Source organism: Convolutriloba macropyga, chromosome 7 (genome assembly GCF_964194025.1).
Source record: "Convolutriloba macropyga chromosome 7, txConMacr16.3, whole genome shotgun sequence".
In the NCBI taxonomy this organism is placed as follows: domain Eukaryota; kingdom Metazoa; phylum Xenacoelomorpha; order Acoela; family Convolutidae; genus Convolutriloba; species Convolutriloba macropyga.
The window spans coordinates 58888560-58903742 of NC_134474.1; the positions used below are offsets into that span (position 1 = coordinate 58888560).

Sequence of the window (15183 nt, forward strand, 5' to 3'; positions counted from 1 at the left end):
ATCATACGTGACTTACCTCACTCAAGAAAATGACTTCAGCACTTTAAAACTTAAGTTTAATTTGAATTTGTTTAAGGTCAAAAGAACTCCTATGTGCAGTAAAGGTCCCTAATAAGAGGCTTCTGTGGAATGAATTTTAACAAGCTTTATTAATTTATCGCTGAATGTTTTTTAGCCTAATTTTTTGAGTGGCGTCGATTTTTTTAATTCAGATCTGTATCTGTTTCTATCTCTATTTTATGTCACGCAGGTCTATTCTTTCGCAGCTATTCCGGCAATCTGCCGGCTATGTTTTCAAAATTCTCATAATGGTTATTGTAATGACTAGTTGTTTTGATGAAGTCAGTTTTGGCAGAGATAGTTTTTTCCGGATCTCAGTTTATAACAAAATTTGATCAGATTTTTTATCATATTCTAACAGATTTTATTTTATTGTTTTTACTTTTTTGTTTCATGACTTTGTTTCAAGATAATCATAAAATATTGAGGGCACGTTTTGTTTGATGAGTAGTTGGATGGCGTTTAAGTGGATTTTCACTTCGAGTCGTTTCCGGAATTCTTCCGGCTATTTTTTTTTAAGATCTGTTCACACATTTTCATGATTTTTGAAGTCAAATTGGAGTAGTGATTTTGATCACGCCGAAACAGGAAGTAGAGCGAAAAGGCGAGTGGTTTTGCGGCGTGAATTTTTTTCGCTCCAAATTTGAAGTAGAGTGAGAAAACGGTGTTTGAACAAAAATTCGCTTTCCCGCTAGTGGTTTTTTGTTCACATGCGGCAATTTGACTATGATTTTTACTGTTTTTTGGTTTTTTGGATTGAATTTTTTTCTAAATGGTTTTACCAATCCATTCATAGTTCGTCCTAGGTCTAGTTTTCTGTTTAGTCAGTTAAAATTTTTTGAATTGTACGTCAGGACTTGTCCTGCTATGTTTTTTTTTAATCAATTTTATTGGAGTGCTTTTTGAAACGGGAAATGAAACGCGTGAAAAAAATTGGAGTGATTTTGGCGCCGAACAAAAGTGAAGAGTGGAGCGAAAAAAGAGTTGTTTTTGTTCATACCGCTGTTTTTGAGAGAGCGAGAAAATGATGTGTGAAAAATTTTCTCTAAGCGAGCGATTTTTTTTTGTTCACGTGCGGCATTTTAAAGCAGTTTTTTTCATTTATTTTGGTTAAGAGGTTTGGTTATAATTTTGTTTTAATTTTATGCTGGTTTCGGTAGTGGTTTGAAGGTTTCTGAAAATTAATATAAATTTTATGATAATTCGGAGATTTTTAATGTATTTTGCTGATTATCGGGCTAATTTTTGCGTTTTTTTTTGACGATTTTGTTTTACTGGCTCAAATGGGTAATGAAGAAAGCCCTTCTACTTGAGCAATATTATGATAACAATTGGTTACATTTTTGTTGGTAAGAATCATTTTTTTGTTGAGAATTATGACAAAAAAATGGCGAAAATTGGAACTTTTTTTCTTAATTTTTTACAGTTTTTTCGTTTTTTGTTCTGTTCTTAGCTGTTTCTTTGCCTATTATGACTTGCCTTTTGTTTTTCGAGCATCTGGATACCCTATTGTCTGAAGGGAATTTTTCTTTGGATTTTTATGTTTTTTGAAATATTAAAAAAATTTAGTAACTTCTTCCAGTTTTTCAGTCAAAGTTGTTTTTAAGAGCTTTTTTTCATAATTTTAGCGTAAAGTATTTTTTCAGAGATAGTTTTTTCGGGATCTCAATTTATAACAAAATTTGACAGATCTTTTTATCATATTTTAACAGATTTGATTTTATTGTTTTTACTTTTTTGTTTCATGACTTTGTTTCCAGATAATCATAAAATAGTGAAAGCACGTTTTGTTTGATGAGTAGTTGGATGGCGTTTAAATGGATTTTCACTTCAAGTCGTTTCCGGAATTCTTCCGGCTATGTTTTTTTTAATCAATTATGCTTTTGAAATATTAAAAAATGTAGTAACTTTTCCCAGTTTTTCAGTGAAAGTTGTTATTAAGAGCTTTTTTTCATAATTTTAGCCTTTTGCTCTCAAACGAACTTAGTAGCTTTTATATTAGTCCTGTCGGTCTTTTTTATGCAATTTTTCGCTCGACCGATTTTTGTCTGACGCTTTTGACTTTTCGTCTTCAAAAACGGGATAAACAAGTAGCGCCCAGTGGGCATTAAGTGCTCTTAGAGCCTTTCAGCTCTGTTTCAGCTCAAACTGTTTTGGAGACTCATACTTATACTTATCGTGTGAAGGGCGGTTCTTAGAGGTTGAAGACACCCCCACTGTTGCCCCCCTATTGCCCCACCCCCCCCCCCCACCGCGCTGTTGCCCCTCCCCACCCGTGTTGCCCCCCAATCAGCCCCGGGTGTAGCCCCCCCCCCCCCCCCTCCCGTGTCTAGCTACTGATGAACAACCGCTTGCAAAAAACGTTAATTGATACCATTTTGCAATTTTTTTCAAGCTTTTTGAAAGTTTTTGACATTTTTTGATTTTTATCAGCCCTAGGTTTCCAGGAAACTCCTTTAGGTTTTACAAATAGGTTACTGCGTAGTTTGTGGTGGTAATTTAATGGTTTCTACATTTTACATCACGAATTTTAGCATTTTTTTTGACAAAACGTGCAATTTTTTTTCAAATTTTTTGACATTTTTTTCCTCTTATTCAGGTCTTCTCAGACCAAGGGGCCAGAAAACAACCTCTGGGGTTTGATAACTGTTACTGGCAAATTTTTAATAGTAATGGAATAGTTTTTCAACTTTTTAATGTCAAAAATTTCAGCAACTTTTGATAAAACTTGCTTTTTTCAAGTTTTTTTTTGAATTTTTTTTGTCGTTTTTTAGATTTTTTCAATCTTAAGAGCCAAGGAACCTCCTCTACGGTTTGCAAATAGGTTTCTGAATATATTTTAGATTAATTGGAATGTCTTGCAATATTTTAACAGCACGAAATTTAGCATATTTTTGATATTTTTGCCATTTTTCCAATTTTTTAACATCTATAGTCATTATTCTGATTTTTTGAGCCTCAAGGGTCAAAAAAGATTCCGTTAGGGTTTGATAATAATTTATTGTAAAATTTTTGTTGGTCATGGATTAATTTTCAAATTTTTAATATCAATTTTATCAATTTTTTACAAGACTTGCAATTTTTTTGAAATTTTGTCATTTTTTAGGCTGCTCTAGCCTCAAGGGCCACGGAAATTCCTCTAGAATTTGATAATATCTTACTGCATAGTTTATAGGTGACATGGAATATTCTTGGAGATTTTAATATCACGATTTTAAGCAATTTTTAAAAATATTTGAATATTTTTCATGTTTTTGAATTTTTTCCGGCAACAGAGGCCCTGTGACCTCCACGGTTTAATAATAAGCTGCTGCATAGTTTATAGAGCTTATGGGATTGTGATCAACAGTTTTTAGACTTTAGTTTTAGTAATATTTAAAAACATTAAAACTTTTAGTTTTAAAGTAATAAAATTTAAACTTTTCAAATGTTGGGGAACTTCTTCATGTTCCAAGCGTATGGATCTTCAGGATTGAAATATGGATACTGGATATTCTCTTGAGACAATGAAATGGTTCTTAAGATATTAATGTCTTGAATTTTAGTTAAAATTTGCAATTTTTTCCAAATTTTTTCAATATTGTCCTTTTCTGAGTTTTATGACTATTACTGGCCAGCGAATCTTTTCAAGTCTCGGAGATTCGTTACTTGACAGAATTTTCGAGACAAAAAATGGTTTTGATTTTTTTGTTGAGTTTCTATATGATTTATTTATTAACAAGGTTAGAAAACTAGAACTTGCAGTGTCGAATCCAATCATAGAAGATATTCCTGTCTGCTTTTCGCTCTCTCTCGGTTGGGGTTACTTTCCTTCTCTTTCTCGTTCACGTTTTATCTCTCTCTCTCCTCTCTCTTTCTCTCTTTGTTGATTCCGCACTTCAGCTGCTGTTATGTGGCGTAATGTCACCATCTCTGATCCTCATTACCAATGAGTTATAGTTGAAATGTTTTTTGTCTTAAATGATCTAACAGGTACTTTTGAGAAGCCATTGTTAATTGCTCTCCAAAAGCAATTTGTAGCAAATATATTAATCCTGTTTGTCTTTTATGCAATTTTTCGCTGGGCCGATTTTTCGTCTGACTCATTTGACTTCGTATTCAGAAACGGGATAAAGAGTTAGCGCCCTGACGACACTAAACCGTGGCTAGTTTTTGACGAAGCCAACCGCTCGCCGGTCGTTTGAGAGCAATTCGCCCGACGTTAGTCGGTTATGTTTATAGCTGTAAGCTGAGCGTAGCTATATTGCGGTGCTCTTGGTTTTTTTGTTTCATCGTCTGACGCTCTTTTTTCGTTTTACATTTGTTCACACAGCAAAGCTGAAAAGGTCAATTTTCTGAATGACTTCTTCCTCTCACTAACGGCATTTGCGCGCGTGACGTCATTTTTCACTCGCTTTAGCGAAAGTTCTTAGGTTATTTGCGTGATTATATTATCATACGTGACTTACCTCACTCAATAAAATGACTTCTGCACTTTAAAACTTAAGTTTAATTTGAATTTGTTTCAGGTCAAAAGAACTCCTATGTGCAGTAAATGTCCCTATTAAGAGGCTTCTGTGGACTGAATTTTAACAAGCCTTCTTAATTTATCGCTGAATGTTTTTTAGCCTAGTTTTTTGAGTGGCGTCGATTTTTTTTTCAATTTATCTGTATCTGTTTCTATCTCTATTTTATGTCACGCAGGTCTATTCTTTCGCAGCTATTCCGGCAATCTGCCGGCTATATTTTCAAAATTCACATAAGTGGTTTTTGTAAGTACTAGTTGTTTTGATGAAATTTTTTTGGCAGAGATAGTTTTTTCGGGATCTCAGTTTATAACAAAATTTGATCAGATTTTTTTTCATATTTTAACAGATTTGATTTTATATTTTTACTTTATTGTTTCATGGCTTTGTTTCAAGATAATCATTAATTAGTGAAGGCATGTTTTGTTTGATGAGTAGTTGGATGGCGTTTAAATGGAAATGGATTTTCACTTCGAGTCGTTTCCGGAATTCTTCCGGCTGTGTTTTTTTTTACTTCGTCGAACTTTTTTTCGCTTTACCCATTTTGCCGCTTTTTCGACATTTTGCGTGAAATCTTTTTGACTTCTCTAGGCTAGTTTCACTCGTCTGTCATTCTGCTCTAAGTCCTTTTAAACACCAGCTGCTCAGCAAAGCAATTCAAAATGAAGAGAGTCAGTATAAAAAAATCAAAGTCAGAAATAGAAACGGGATAAACCCATAAAGCCCATTTTTGGATGCCCGGTACTTGAACTTTGATCTCATAATTTTTAGTTACTATCTATAATGCTTATTGGTATTGATACTGTTTAGTCAATTAAAATTCTTTGAATTTACGCCAGGGCTTGTCCTGCTATGTTTTTTTAATCAATTTTATTGGAGTGATTTTTGAAGCGGAAAATAAAACGCGTGAAAAAATTTAGAATGATTTTGGCGCCGAACAAAAGTGAAGAGTAGAGCGAAAAGAGAGTGGTTTTTGTTCATACCGCTGTTTTTGAGAGAGCGAGAAAATGATGTGTGAAAAATTTAAGCGAGCGAAATTTTTTTGTTCACGTGCGGCATTTTAAAGCAGTGTTTTTTATTTATTTTGGTTAAGAGGTTTGGTTATGATTTTGTTTCAATTTTAGGCTGGTTTCGGTAGTGGTTTGAAGGTTTCTGGAAATTAATATGAATTTTATGAAAACTCGGAGGTTTTTAATGTATTTTGCTTATTATCGGGCTAATTTTTGCGTTTTTTGACGATTAATTTGTTTTACTGGCTCAAATGGGTATTGAAGATAGCGCTTCTACTTGAGCAATTTTATCATAACAATTGGTTACAATTTTGTGGGTAATAATTATTTTTTTGTTGAGAAATATGACAAAAAATGTCGAAAATTGGAACTATTTTTCTTAGTTTTCTGCAGTTTTTCGTTTTGTTCTGTTCTTAGCTGTTTCTTTGCCTATTATGACTTGCCTATTGTTTTGCGAGCATCTGGATACCCTATTGGCTGAAGAGAATTTTTCTTTGGATTTATATGCTTTTGAAATATTAAAAAATGTGGTAACTTTTTCCAGTTTTTCAGTGAAAGTTGTTTTTAAGAGCTTTTTTTCATAATTTTAGCCTTAGTATTTTTATAGCTGCGAAGCTGTAGTCTGAGCGTTGCTGTATTGCGCTGCTCTTGGTTTTTTTGTTTCATCGTCTGACGCTCTTTTTTCGTTTTACATTTGTTCACACAGCAAAGCTGAAAAAGTCAATTTTCTGAATGACTTCTTCTTCTCACTAACGGCATTTGCGCGCGTGACGTCATTTTTCACTCGCTTTAGCGAAAGTTCTTAGGTTATTTGCGTGATTATATTATCATACGTGACTTACCTCACTCAATAAAATGACTTCTGCACTTTAAAACTTAAGTTTAATTTGAATTTGTTTAATGTCAAAGGAACTCATATGTGCAGTAAAGGTCCCTATTAAGAGGGTTCTGTGGAATGAATTTTAACAAGCTTTATTATTTTATCGCTGAATGTTTTTTAGCCTAATTTTTTGAGTGGCGTCGATTTTTTTTTCAATTCAGATCTGTATCTGTTTCTATCTCTATTTTATGTCACGAGGTCTATTCTTTCGCAGCTTTTCCGGCAATCTGCCGGCTATGTTTTCAAAATTAACATAATGGTTATTGTAAGTACTAGTTGTTTTGATGAAGTCATTTTGGCAGAGATAGTCTTTTCGGGATCTCAGTTTATAACAAAATTTGATCAGATTTTTAATCATATTTTAACAGATTTGATTTTATTGTTTTTTTTTGTTTCATGACTTTGTTTCAAGATAATCATAAATTAGTGAAGGCAAGTTTTGTTTGATAAGTAGTTGGATGGCGTTTAAATAGATTTTCACTTCAAGTCGTTTCCGGAATTCTTCCGGCTATGTTTTTTTTTCGTCGAACTTTTTTTCGCTTTACCCATTTTGCCGCTTTTTCGACATTTTGCGTGAAATCTTTTTGACTCTCTAGGCTAGTTTCACTCTTCTGTCATTCTGCTCAAAGTCCTTTTAAACAGCAGCTGCTCAGCAAAGGAATTCAAAATGAAGAGAGTCAGTATAAAAAAATCAAAGTCAGAAATAGAAACGGGATAAACCCATACAGCCCATTTTTAGATGCCCGGTGCTTGAACTTTGTTCTCATAATTTTTGGTTACTATCTATAATGCTTATTGGTATTGAAACTAGACCCTGTAGCCTCTCACTGAGGAAAAGGAGTTTGTTCAACTACGAAATGACATCAGTATAAATCGCTCATAAAAATGTTTTTGTACAAAAATCAAATTTTGATGTTTTGACTTCTTTCAATCCCAATAGAGTTATGGGAATCAACGGCGGCTATTTTCCGGCAATATGCCGGGTATGTTAGTAATAATAGAGACTATGAAAGCATCTGACTCCCCTATTTTCTCAGTGGAAACCTTTGGAAAGAAACTGAAGTTTTGGACATAAGCTTGTAGTATTTGCTTTGTAGGTCAAAACAAAAGCTACAGACCTTGTTGGGAATAACATTTGACCGAGGAAACATTAACTCAGGTCACGTCAACAGAAATGGGATTAGAATAATAGATTTATTTTATATCAGCGATCCAAGTGATAGAATAAGACCACTTATACTTCCGTTATTTCAACACCTTTCTAATGGTATATAAAAGTTTCAACCAATAGTCTTTCCTCTGATTTGGTACACAAAACATCAGTACACAGAATTGCTTTTGTTTTGTAAGGATGTTAATGAAAACAAAAATATTATTGACGGGGAAAGACACAGTTTCTGGCTGTGTTTCTTATGTGATGAAGCTAAGTTGTCGAGAGATCATGAGGTCTCTGTGTTGTAGAAGATGGTTTTTGCTGAGATCAAGACATCTCAACTGGCCCTTGCATACTGTGTGGTGGTGGAGTACAAGGACGGCCGAGCCATGAAACAGGCTGCCCCTCAATTGTACACGGAGAGCAAGAAAGTGTTCAGAGAGGGGGGCAAACTGTTCGCTACTCAGAACAAACACAGCCACTTAGTGGTGCCTAAAGACTCATTCCAGTACCTTTCTTCTGTCTCTGTCAAGGTTTAATATTCCGTCTCTTTCATTATGGTTTAATATTATGGTTTAATTTTACGTCTTACACGAGGAAACATACCAACTATCAATTTATGGTGTGATTCTAAAATTTTTCTATAATATTCAAAATTTTGGTTTACGCGAGGTTGAAAAGATATCTGAGCTACTCTTGTTTTCGAAAAATTCATCGGAAATGACTGTTAATATTGTTTTATGCCATTTTTGAACGCCATCTACCTGAATTTGGCTCGCAGTATTTTGGCAGTATTTATTTTGGCTCGCAGTATTTATTTTGGCTCGCAGTATTTATTTTGGCAATGAATGTTTACAAAAACAACGAAATTCAAGAATCGTTAAGAACCTAAGAATTATTAATTGTTCTCGAACGAAGTTTGAGGCAATTACTGTAAACACGTGTGTCTTTAATCATGCATAATTTTTACCTGGATTTTTTTGCGCTTTTGAATTTTTGATTTTGAATTCTTCGCTTTCAAGTGACTTGCACATTTAGTTTTTGCATGATCTCAATTGCCTTCATTCTGAAATAAAGTTTGTTTCTAAGATAAAACCGATTGTAAGCGACGGAGAATCGAAGGAGATATAGTTTTGTGGTTAACATGTCAAACTGCCTTCTTGGAGGTCGCGAGTTCGATCCCTTCTGTGGTCGGTTTTTCTGCACCCGTAAAATTTTCCAAAGCTACATCCCCTCCACGTTTGTGTGTGGTGTGTGTGTGTGCGTGTGTGTGTTCTTTGTTAATACCTTCTTTTGATCGAGAATTGTAGGTATGAGCATTTTTTGCTTAGCAAGCAACATATTTAACATGCGGTTCCTTCAAGCTGTTTTTCTAATATGGCATTTTATGCTAAGATGAGAGTTTCCTTAATTTATTAGGTTTATTCACTTTTGACAGTTTTTCTTTGTTGATTAAGATTCTTTGCTGCTTCTTGTGTAAAGCCAGTATATACTAGGTGTTTGATACGCAAGTGTCTTCGGTGGAGACAAATTCGAGCCTTTTTCAGAATTCGTCGGGCCATTTCGTTACTTTTTGACTGAACTTGAAGTACGTAATTCCGCAAGTAGTAAAATTTTAAGTGGTTTTTACTGCTGGACAATTTGTTGAGTGGCGCGACAAGAGTGGTTTTTATTCACGACGCTTTTTGTTGAGAGAGGAAGAAACTGAGTTTTAAACTGAAACTGTGTTATAAACTATAGCTCAAAGTGTTTGAAGCTTTTTTTTTCACGCACGGATTTTCCAAGCAGTTAAGGTTTCTTTTGCTTTGGCTAACGTGCTATGTTGAGAAGTTATCGATATTGTCCAGGTTGCTTTGACCGTGTTGTAAATTTTATTAACGAGTCCTAAGCTTAATTGGTCTTTTAATTGTTTATGTATTATTGGAATTGTTGGCGATTTTTATCCCTTTGTTTCATGCTGTCCTATATATTAAACGCGTGTGCTCTAAAATTGGAATTTTTGCATGTTTAAGGGGCCTCTCGAAGCGCTTGTTTAAGAGCCGCATTGAGCAGCATGGTTAAGGGAACTTATCGAGAGAAGTCAATGATCTAAGAGGCTCAATGTAGATGGGTGAGAACCGAACCTGGTACAAAAGACTTTGTCAGGTGAAGTTAACACGAGGCTAAGAAAGCTTGAAAGTATGCTCGCCCAGATGGAGGATTTGCTGTCCTGGGTACTACGTGTTTTTTAATCGCTCTCAAACTAAGTTTGAAGTTCTTAATGTATAATTGTTTTTCTGCTAAGTTTTATCTGTACAGATTCTATTCTAGCTCTACAGAGCTATTCTAGAACACTCTTAGATTTCCTTAAAGTTTTTCACGCTTTACTTTTTGATTATTGCGTGATCTCAAATGCTCTTAATATGAATTATGTTTATTGATACCGTAAAACGATTGTGAAAAACGGTTGTATGTAGTCGTTAAGCGCAGTTGGTAAGTTGGAGGACCGCTATTCTGAGGGTCGACGGTTCGAACCCGTGTCGGGTACCCTCCCTTTTGTAAAAATAAAAAGTTCTAATCAACCCCATGCCGCCTGTTGTTCGAGAGCATTTCTTGCGACGCTGAGTCGTTTTATGTTACTGTATGTGTTTGGCGGATGCTAATCAAACGCGGAGCTCCAAAATGCGACAAAATTTTTGCATGTTTAAGGGGCCATTCGAAGCTCATGTTTAAGAGCCGCATTGAAAAGCATTGTTAAGCTTACATATCGAGAGATGTCAAAGACCTAAGAAGCTGTAAGTAGATGGATGAGCACCGAACCTGGGACAAAAGACTGCGAGCCAAGAGCAGTCACCACGAGGCAATGAGTGCTTGAAAATATGCTCGCCCAGAGGGAGGATTCGCTGACCTGGGTACTACGTGTAGTTGCTTCCCAACGAAGTTAAGTATTTTTTGTAAATATGTTGTTTGGCAAAGTTTTAGCTTTACAGATTCTGCGCTAATCTAGAACACTCGTAGTTTTCAACTAAGTTTTTCACGCTTTACTTTTTGATGTTTGCGTAATCTCAGATGCTCTTCAATTTGAAATTTGTTATATGATAAGATAAGAGATTGTGAAAAACGGTGGTTTGTAGTGGTTATAGCGCAGTTCGTAAGATGAAAGGCTGCTAATATGAAGTTTGAAGTGTTTTTCTGTTACCATGATCCATAATATTGCTATGAAACTAAGTTTTGAGTAGTTTGTCGTATCATCTTCCTTTTTAGTAAATATCAGTCGCAATTGAGCACAACGGTCAACAGCGCTCCTATCGTAACATGTTTTAGGGTTCCTTAATCATGCAACCTAGCGTAATAAATGCGTTTTGAGACGCGCTTTGCCATCATTGTTAAGCTCCTAATATGCACAGTTTTGTGCTCATTTGCTATAGCAAAAAGAAGCAAGTCACAAAGGCCATTTTCCAGAAATTTGCTGTGGAAAGACAAGTGCAATACGCATAGATAGCTTAAGTGGTGAAACCTATGGTTGTTAAACGAGATGCATGGGTTCGAGCCCGAGTTGGTATGAATCAGAAACCTTTACTTCTTTTAAACCGTTTATTCGTGTAAATGTTTTTCCTGTTATGGTTTTGCGGGCCTGCTAGTTTATATTGAAATGAATGAATAACCTTTTGAATCTATGCATTTTTTTAACCTGTTGATTAAATTCTTTTGGTAACATATCTTTCTTTGAGGATTCTGAAAAAAAGATGAGAAAAACAGCTCTTCATTTTTTTCTATTTTCTAAATTGAACTCTATTTTCGATTTTCGAGACATCTTTTTTATTTTCTAAATTAGAGAACTCTCGTAGGCAAAGTATGGCGTCTGGTTTTTAGTCTTCTCAATTGTATGAGACAAAGATTATCGTAATGGATTTTTGTTTTGTATGAAGTTCTGTGACTTCTCTGTTCACTCAAATTATAATAAACTCTAGTGCCGTCATTTCAAGCACCTTTGTGAAGTCAACTTCTCATGCTTCCTCTCTCCGTTTGAAGCGGGCTACTGCAAAAGGTTAGAGCTCCACTAGTCGTTAGAGAGTATTTCTTCCAATTTTAGTCGGTTATGTTTCAATCCCGGCATCAGTCAGTCAATGGGTCAACGGCAGATATTTTCGGGCACTCCCGGCTGTGTTTTAACTTATGGAAATCATTACGATTATCGATCTTGGCAACTGTTGTAATAATGGTAGCTTCCCTTTACAGTCTGTGACAGTGGGTTCAATGATCGAGCAAAAGTTGTTGAGGGCATTCCCAGGTCTGTCAGCAGTCAGTCCGCTCTACTCTGTGGATGTCGAGACACCCATGGCCAGTCACTTCACCAAATTCACCCTCGTTCTGCCCTACCCTCAACAGATGGATGATATCAGGAGACCCACTACTGCTAAAATCACTGTTTTGGGTAAGGTATCCCTAATTAGTCTCTTCTCTTAGGTGGCTATTATAGCTGTCTTACTAATAGCCGCGAAGCGATAGCGGCTATTATTGGGGGGCATCGGGGTTTTTTTTACAATCCAAAGTATTTGGATTGTAGTGGTGTGCTGTCTTTTTTTAAAGATCTGTTCACGCTTTTTTCGACTTTTTTACGTCAGTGATAAGTCAAATTAGAATGGGCAATTTAGTCACCTTGAAGTACTAAAGGGAGCGAAAATTAGGGTAGCTTAAGGCGTGATTTTGATTCAAACTGCCTTTAAAGTGGAGTCAAATTGGTTTTTGAACAAATTGTTGGTTTTTGAGAGGGAGTTTTTTTTTCACGCGCGTCAGTTTGACTTCTGTATTCGGAGTTTCTTTTCCTTTAGTGCTTTTATTTTGATACTCATGTGTTCTAATCGCGCCTAATTGCAATTGCTGGAGTTCATCAAGGGGAACCTTTTTTATGACCTGCACACTTTTTTTTCAAAAAAACATTTGAGATTATTAATAGCAGCGTCCTCAATTCTAGGCGGCTACTATAGCGCGCCTAATATTTTTTTACAATTCAAAGAATTTGAATTGTATTGGTGCGCTGTGTTTATTTTCAAGATGTGTTCACACATTTTTCAATGAATTTGACCTTTCAAAACAGGATAAACAGGTAAAGTACAGCGGGCATTAGAGGCATAAGTTTCGTTAGAGGCCCAAAGTGGGCTTTAGTAGTCTTTCAAGTGCTTATAGTGGTGCAGCTGCTGGGATGGCCTTAATTTAAGGTTAAAAGGTCATTTTTATGAGTTTTTGGGCTCAAAATGGTGCAATTTTTCGTGTTTTTTTTGTTCTGACTAGCCTTGGGTTGAAGTTCTTAACTGCTCTTGAACGCAATTCATAGCAATTATGGTACATTCGTCACAGCGATAGCTGGGGCTATTATTGGCCTTCTCTTCGTTTTTTTTTATTTCGTCGTCATGATTTTTGTTACGACCATATGACGTCACAGCAACTTTTTGTTCTATCGTTCATGCAATTTCAACTGAATTGCATGTGTGACGTCTCTTAGTGGAGCGAGTTTTTTCATGCGTGTGATTAAATTTTTGGTCACACATGACTTACCTCACTCTCAAAAATGACTTCCTCACTTTGAAATTGACTTTTTTGTTCTTTAATTCAAAGAGATAAGGTCAAATGGGTGTGTGTCACTCTAAATGAAGGTAATTTGAGATCAGCTAATAGAGGCGGCAAAAACTTGTGCAGATTCTTAATCAGAATATAACAGATCAGCCTTCAATGAAAAGACGAATTTTTTTGGTCTGTCTTTTTTACTGTTTTTTTTAGACTGCCGATCTACCAATCTATTGCGGCTATTTTCTGGCAATCTGCCAGCTGCCAGCTATGTTTCTTATGCAAATCTTTCGCTGGTCAATTTTGCGCTTTTGTAGAACATTCTTTGACTTCTCAAGTGACTTTTTCACGCTTTCGTTCATCATTTTTGAGTGATCTCTAGTGCTCCGAAGTTGCTAATATAAAATCGGTTGCGGCGTAGCAGAATTAACTGACTTGTAGCGCAGCGGTTAGTGAGGGTGGCCATGGATCGAGAGGTCAGTGGTTCGAAACCCGATGGGGTCAAAGTTTTGCACGCATAAAGAAAAAGTCATCTAGGCTAGAGCACCTGATGAATTAAATTGCCTTGCCTGTCGTTCAAGAGCAATTCTTCCGACATTTGTGAAGGCCTTTTGATGAACAAAAATGATGAAGGCCTTTTGCGAGACCAAATTGCTTGTTATGGCCATTTTAGGATCTATATGGTACTACAATCACAAAGACGCAAAATGATACTAAATTTTGCAATTCTTTTCAGGTTTTTCAAAACTTTTGTCATTTTTCGAGTTTTTTAGACCTAGTTGTCAAGAGACCTCCTCTAGGCTTTGATAAAGGATTCAATGATAGATTACTGCATAGTGTTTAGTGGTAATGGAATGGTTTTCATATTTTCGCCATCATGAATTTTAGCAATTTTTGACAAAACTTGTGCAATTTTTTTTTCCTATTTTTGACATCATCATTATTCAAGTTGTTTGAGTCCCAGGGGCCAGAAAACCTCATCAGGGGTAGGATAATAAGTTACTGAAAAAATTTTTAGCTGTCATGGAATAGTTTTCAATTTTTGATTACCACAAATTTTAACAATTTTTTTGGGCAAAATTCGCATTTTTTTCAGGTTTTTGAAAATGTTCGTCATTTTTTCTGTTTTTCCAGCTTCAGGGACCAGGCAGTCTTCTGTGAGGTTTGGTAATAGGACACTACATTGTTTCTAGTAACAATGGAATAGTTTTGAACATTTTAATGTCTCGAATTTTAGTAATTTTTTGATAAAGTCTGCACATTTTTTAAGGCTTCCTGAAGTTTTTGTCAGTTTTTGATATTCGCCCATTCTCAAGTGCGAAAAAACATATTCCACATTCTGATAAAAATTTATTACATGGTTTTAAGTTTCAATGGATTTGTTTTCAACAATTTAACCTTTCGACTTTTAGAAGTTTTTGGATGAAAGTTGCAATTTTTTTCAAGTTATTTCAAAACATTTGTGTTTTGTTTTTTTTCTTGCTTCAGTAGTCAGGGTAATGTCAGTAGCCAGGATAATATCGAACTTCATCCAGGATTTGATAGTATGTTATTAAATAGTTGCTAGGGGGCAATTGAATGGCTTTCAACTTTTTAATAGAACGAATTTCTATTTTTTGAAGTTTGAAATTTTCTGTAAAAATCGATCTATGATATTTTCTGCCTATCGATCTATGAGCCAATGAGTATTTTGAGGCTTGGAATTGGTTTACTGGATGGCCTCTAGAGACACAGAAATGATTCTGCAGATATGTATATCACGATTTTCAGAAACATTTCCTGATAATTTGCAATTGATTTCTTTTTCTAATTTTCGGTTTAATCGATCTTCAAGGGCCAATGAATATTTTTCAGGTCTTGCAAATATAATACTGGACGGATTTCAGAAAGAAAAACTGGTGTTTGAACATATTTTTGAAATAGGTAATTTTAAGGGGGAAAATTTTGCCTTAGGTTCAAAAGCTTCGAATTTTAGCAATGAGTATATTTTTGTTTTGTTTTGATTTTTTTTAGTTTTTTCTCAATTTTCTG

At 35.2% G+C, this 15183-nt stretch overlaps 1 protein-coding gene across 1 annotated transcript in view; it reads left to right on the top strand.

Annotated features, from left to right (window-relative positions):
• The window catches only part of LOC142343197 (uncharacterized), an 88020-nt gene that overhangs the window by 65671 nt on the left and 7166 nt on the right, over positions 1-15183 (top strand). Inside the window, exons 14-15 of the mRNA XM_075394925.1 lie at positions 7917-8141; positions 11827-12022. Of these exons, the coding sequence (XP_075251040.1) occupies positions 7917-8141; positions 11827-12022 (421 nt within the window). The remainder of the gene's footprint in view (positions 1-7916; positions 8142-11826; positions 12023-15183) is intronic.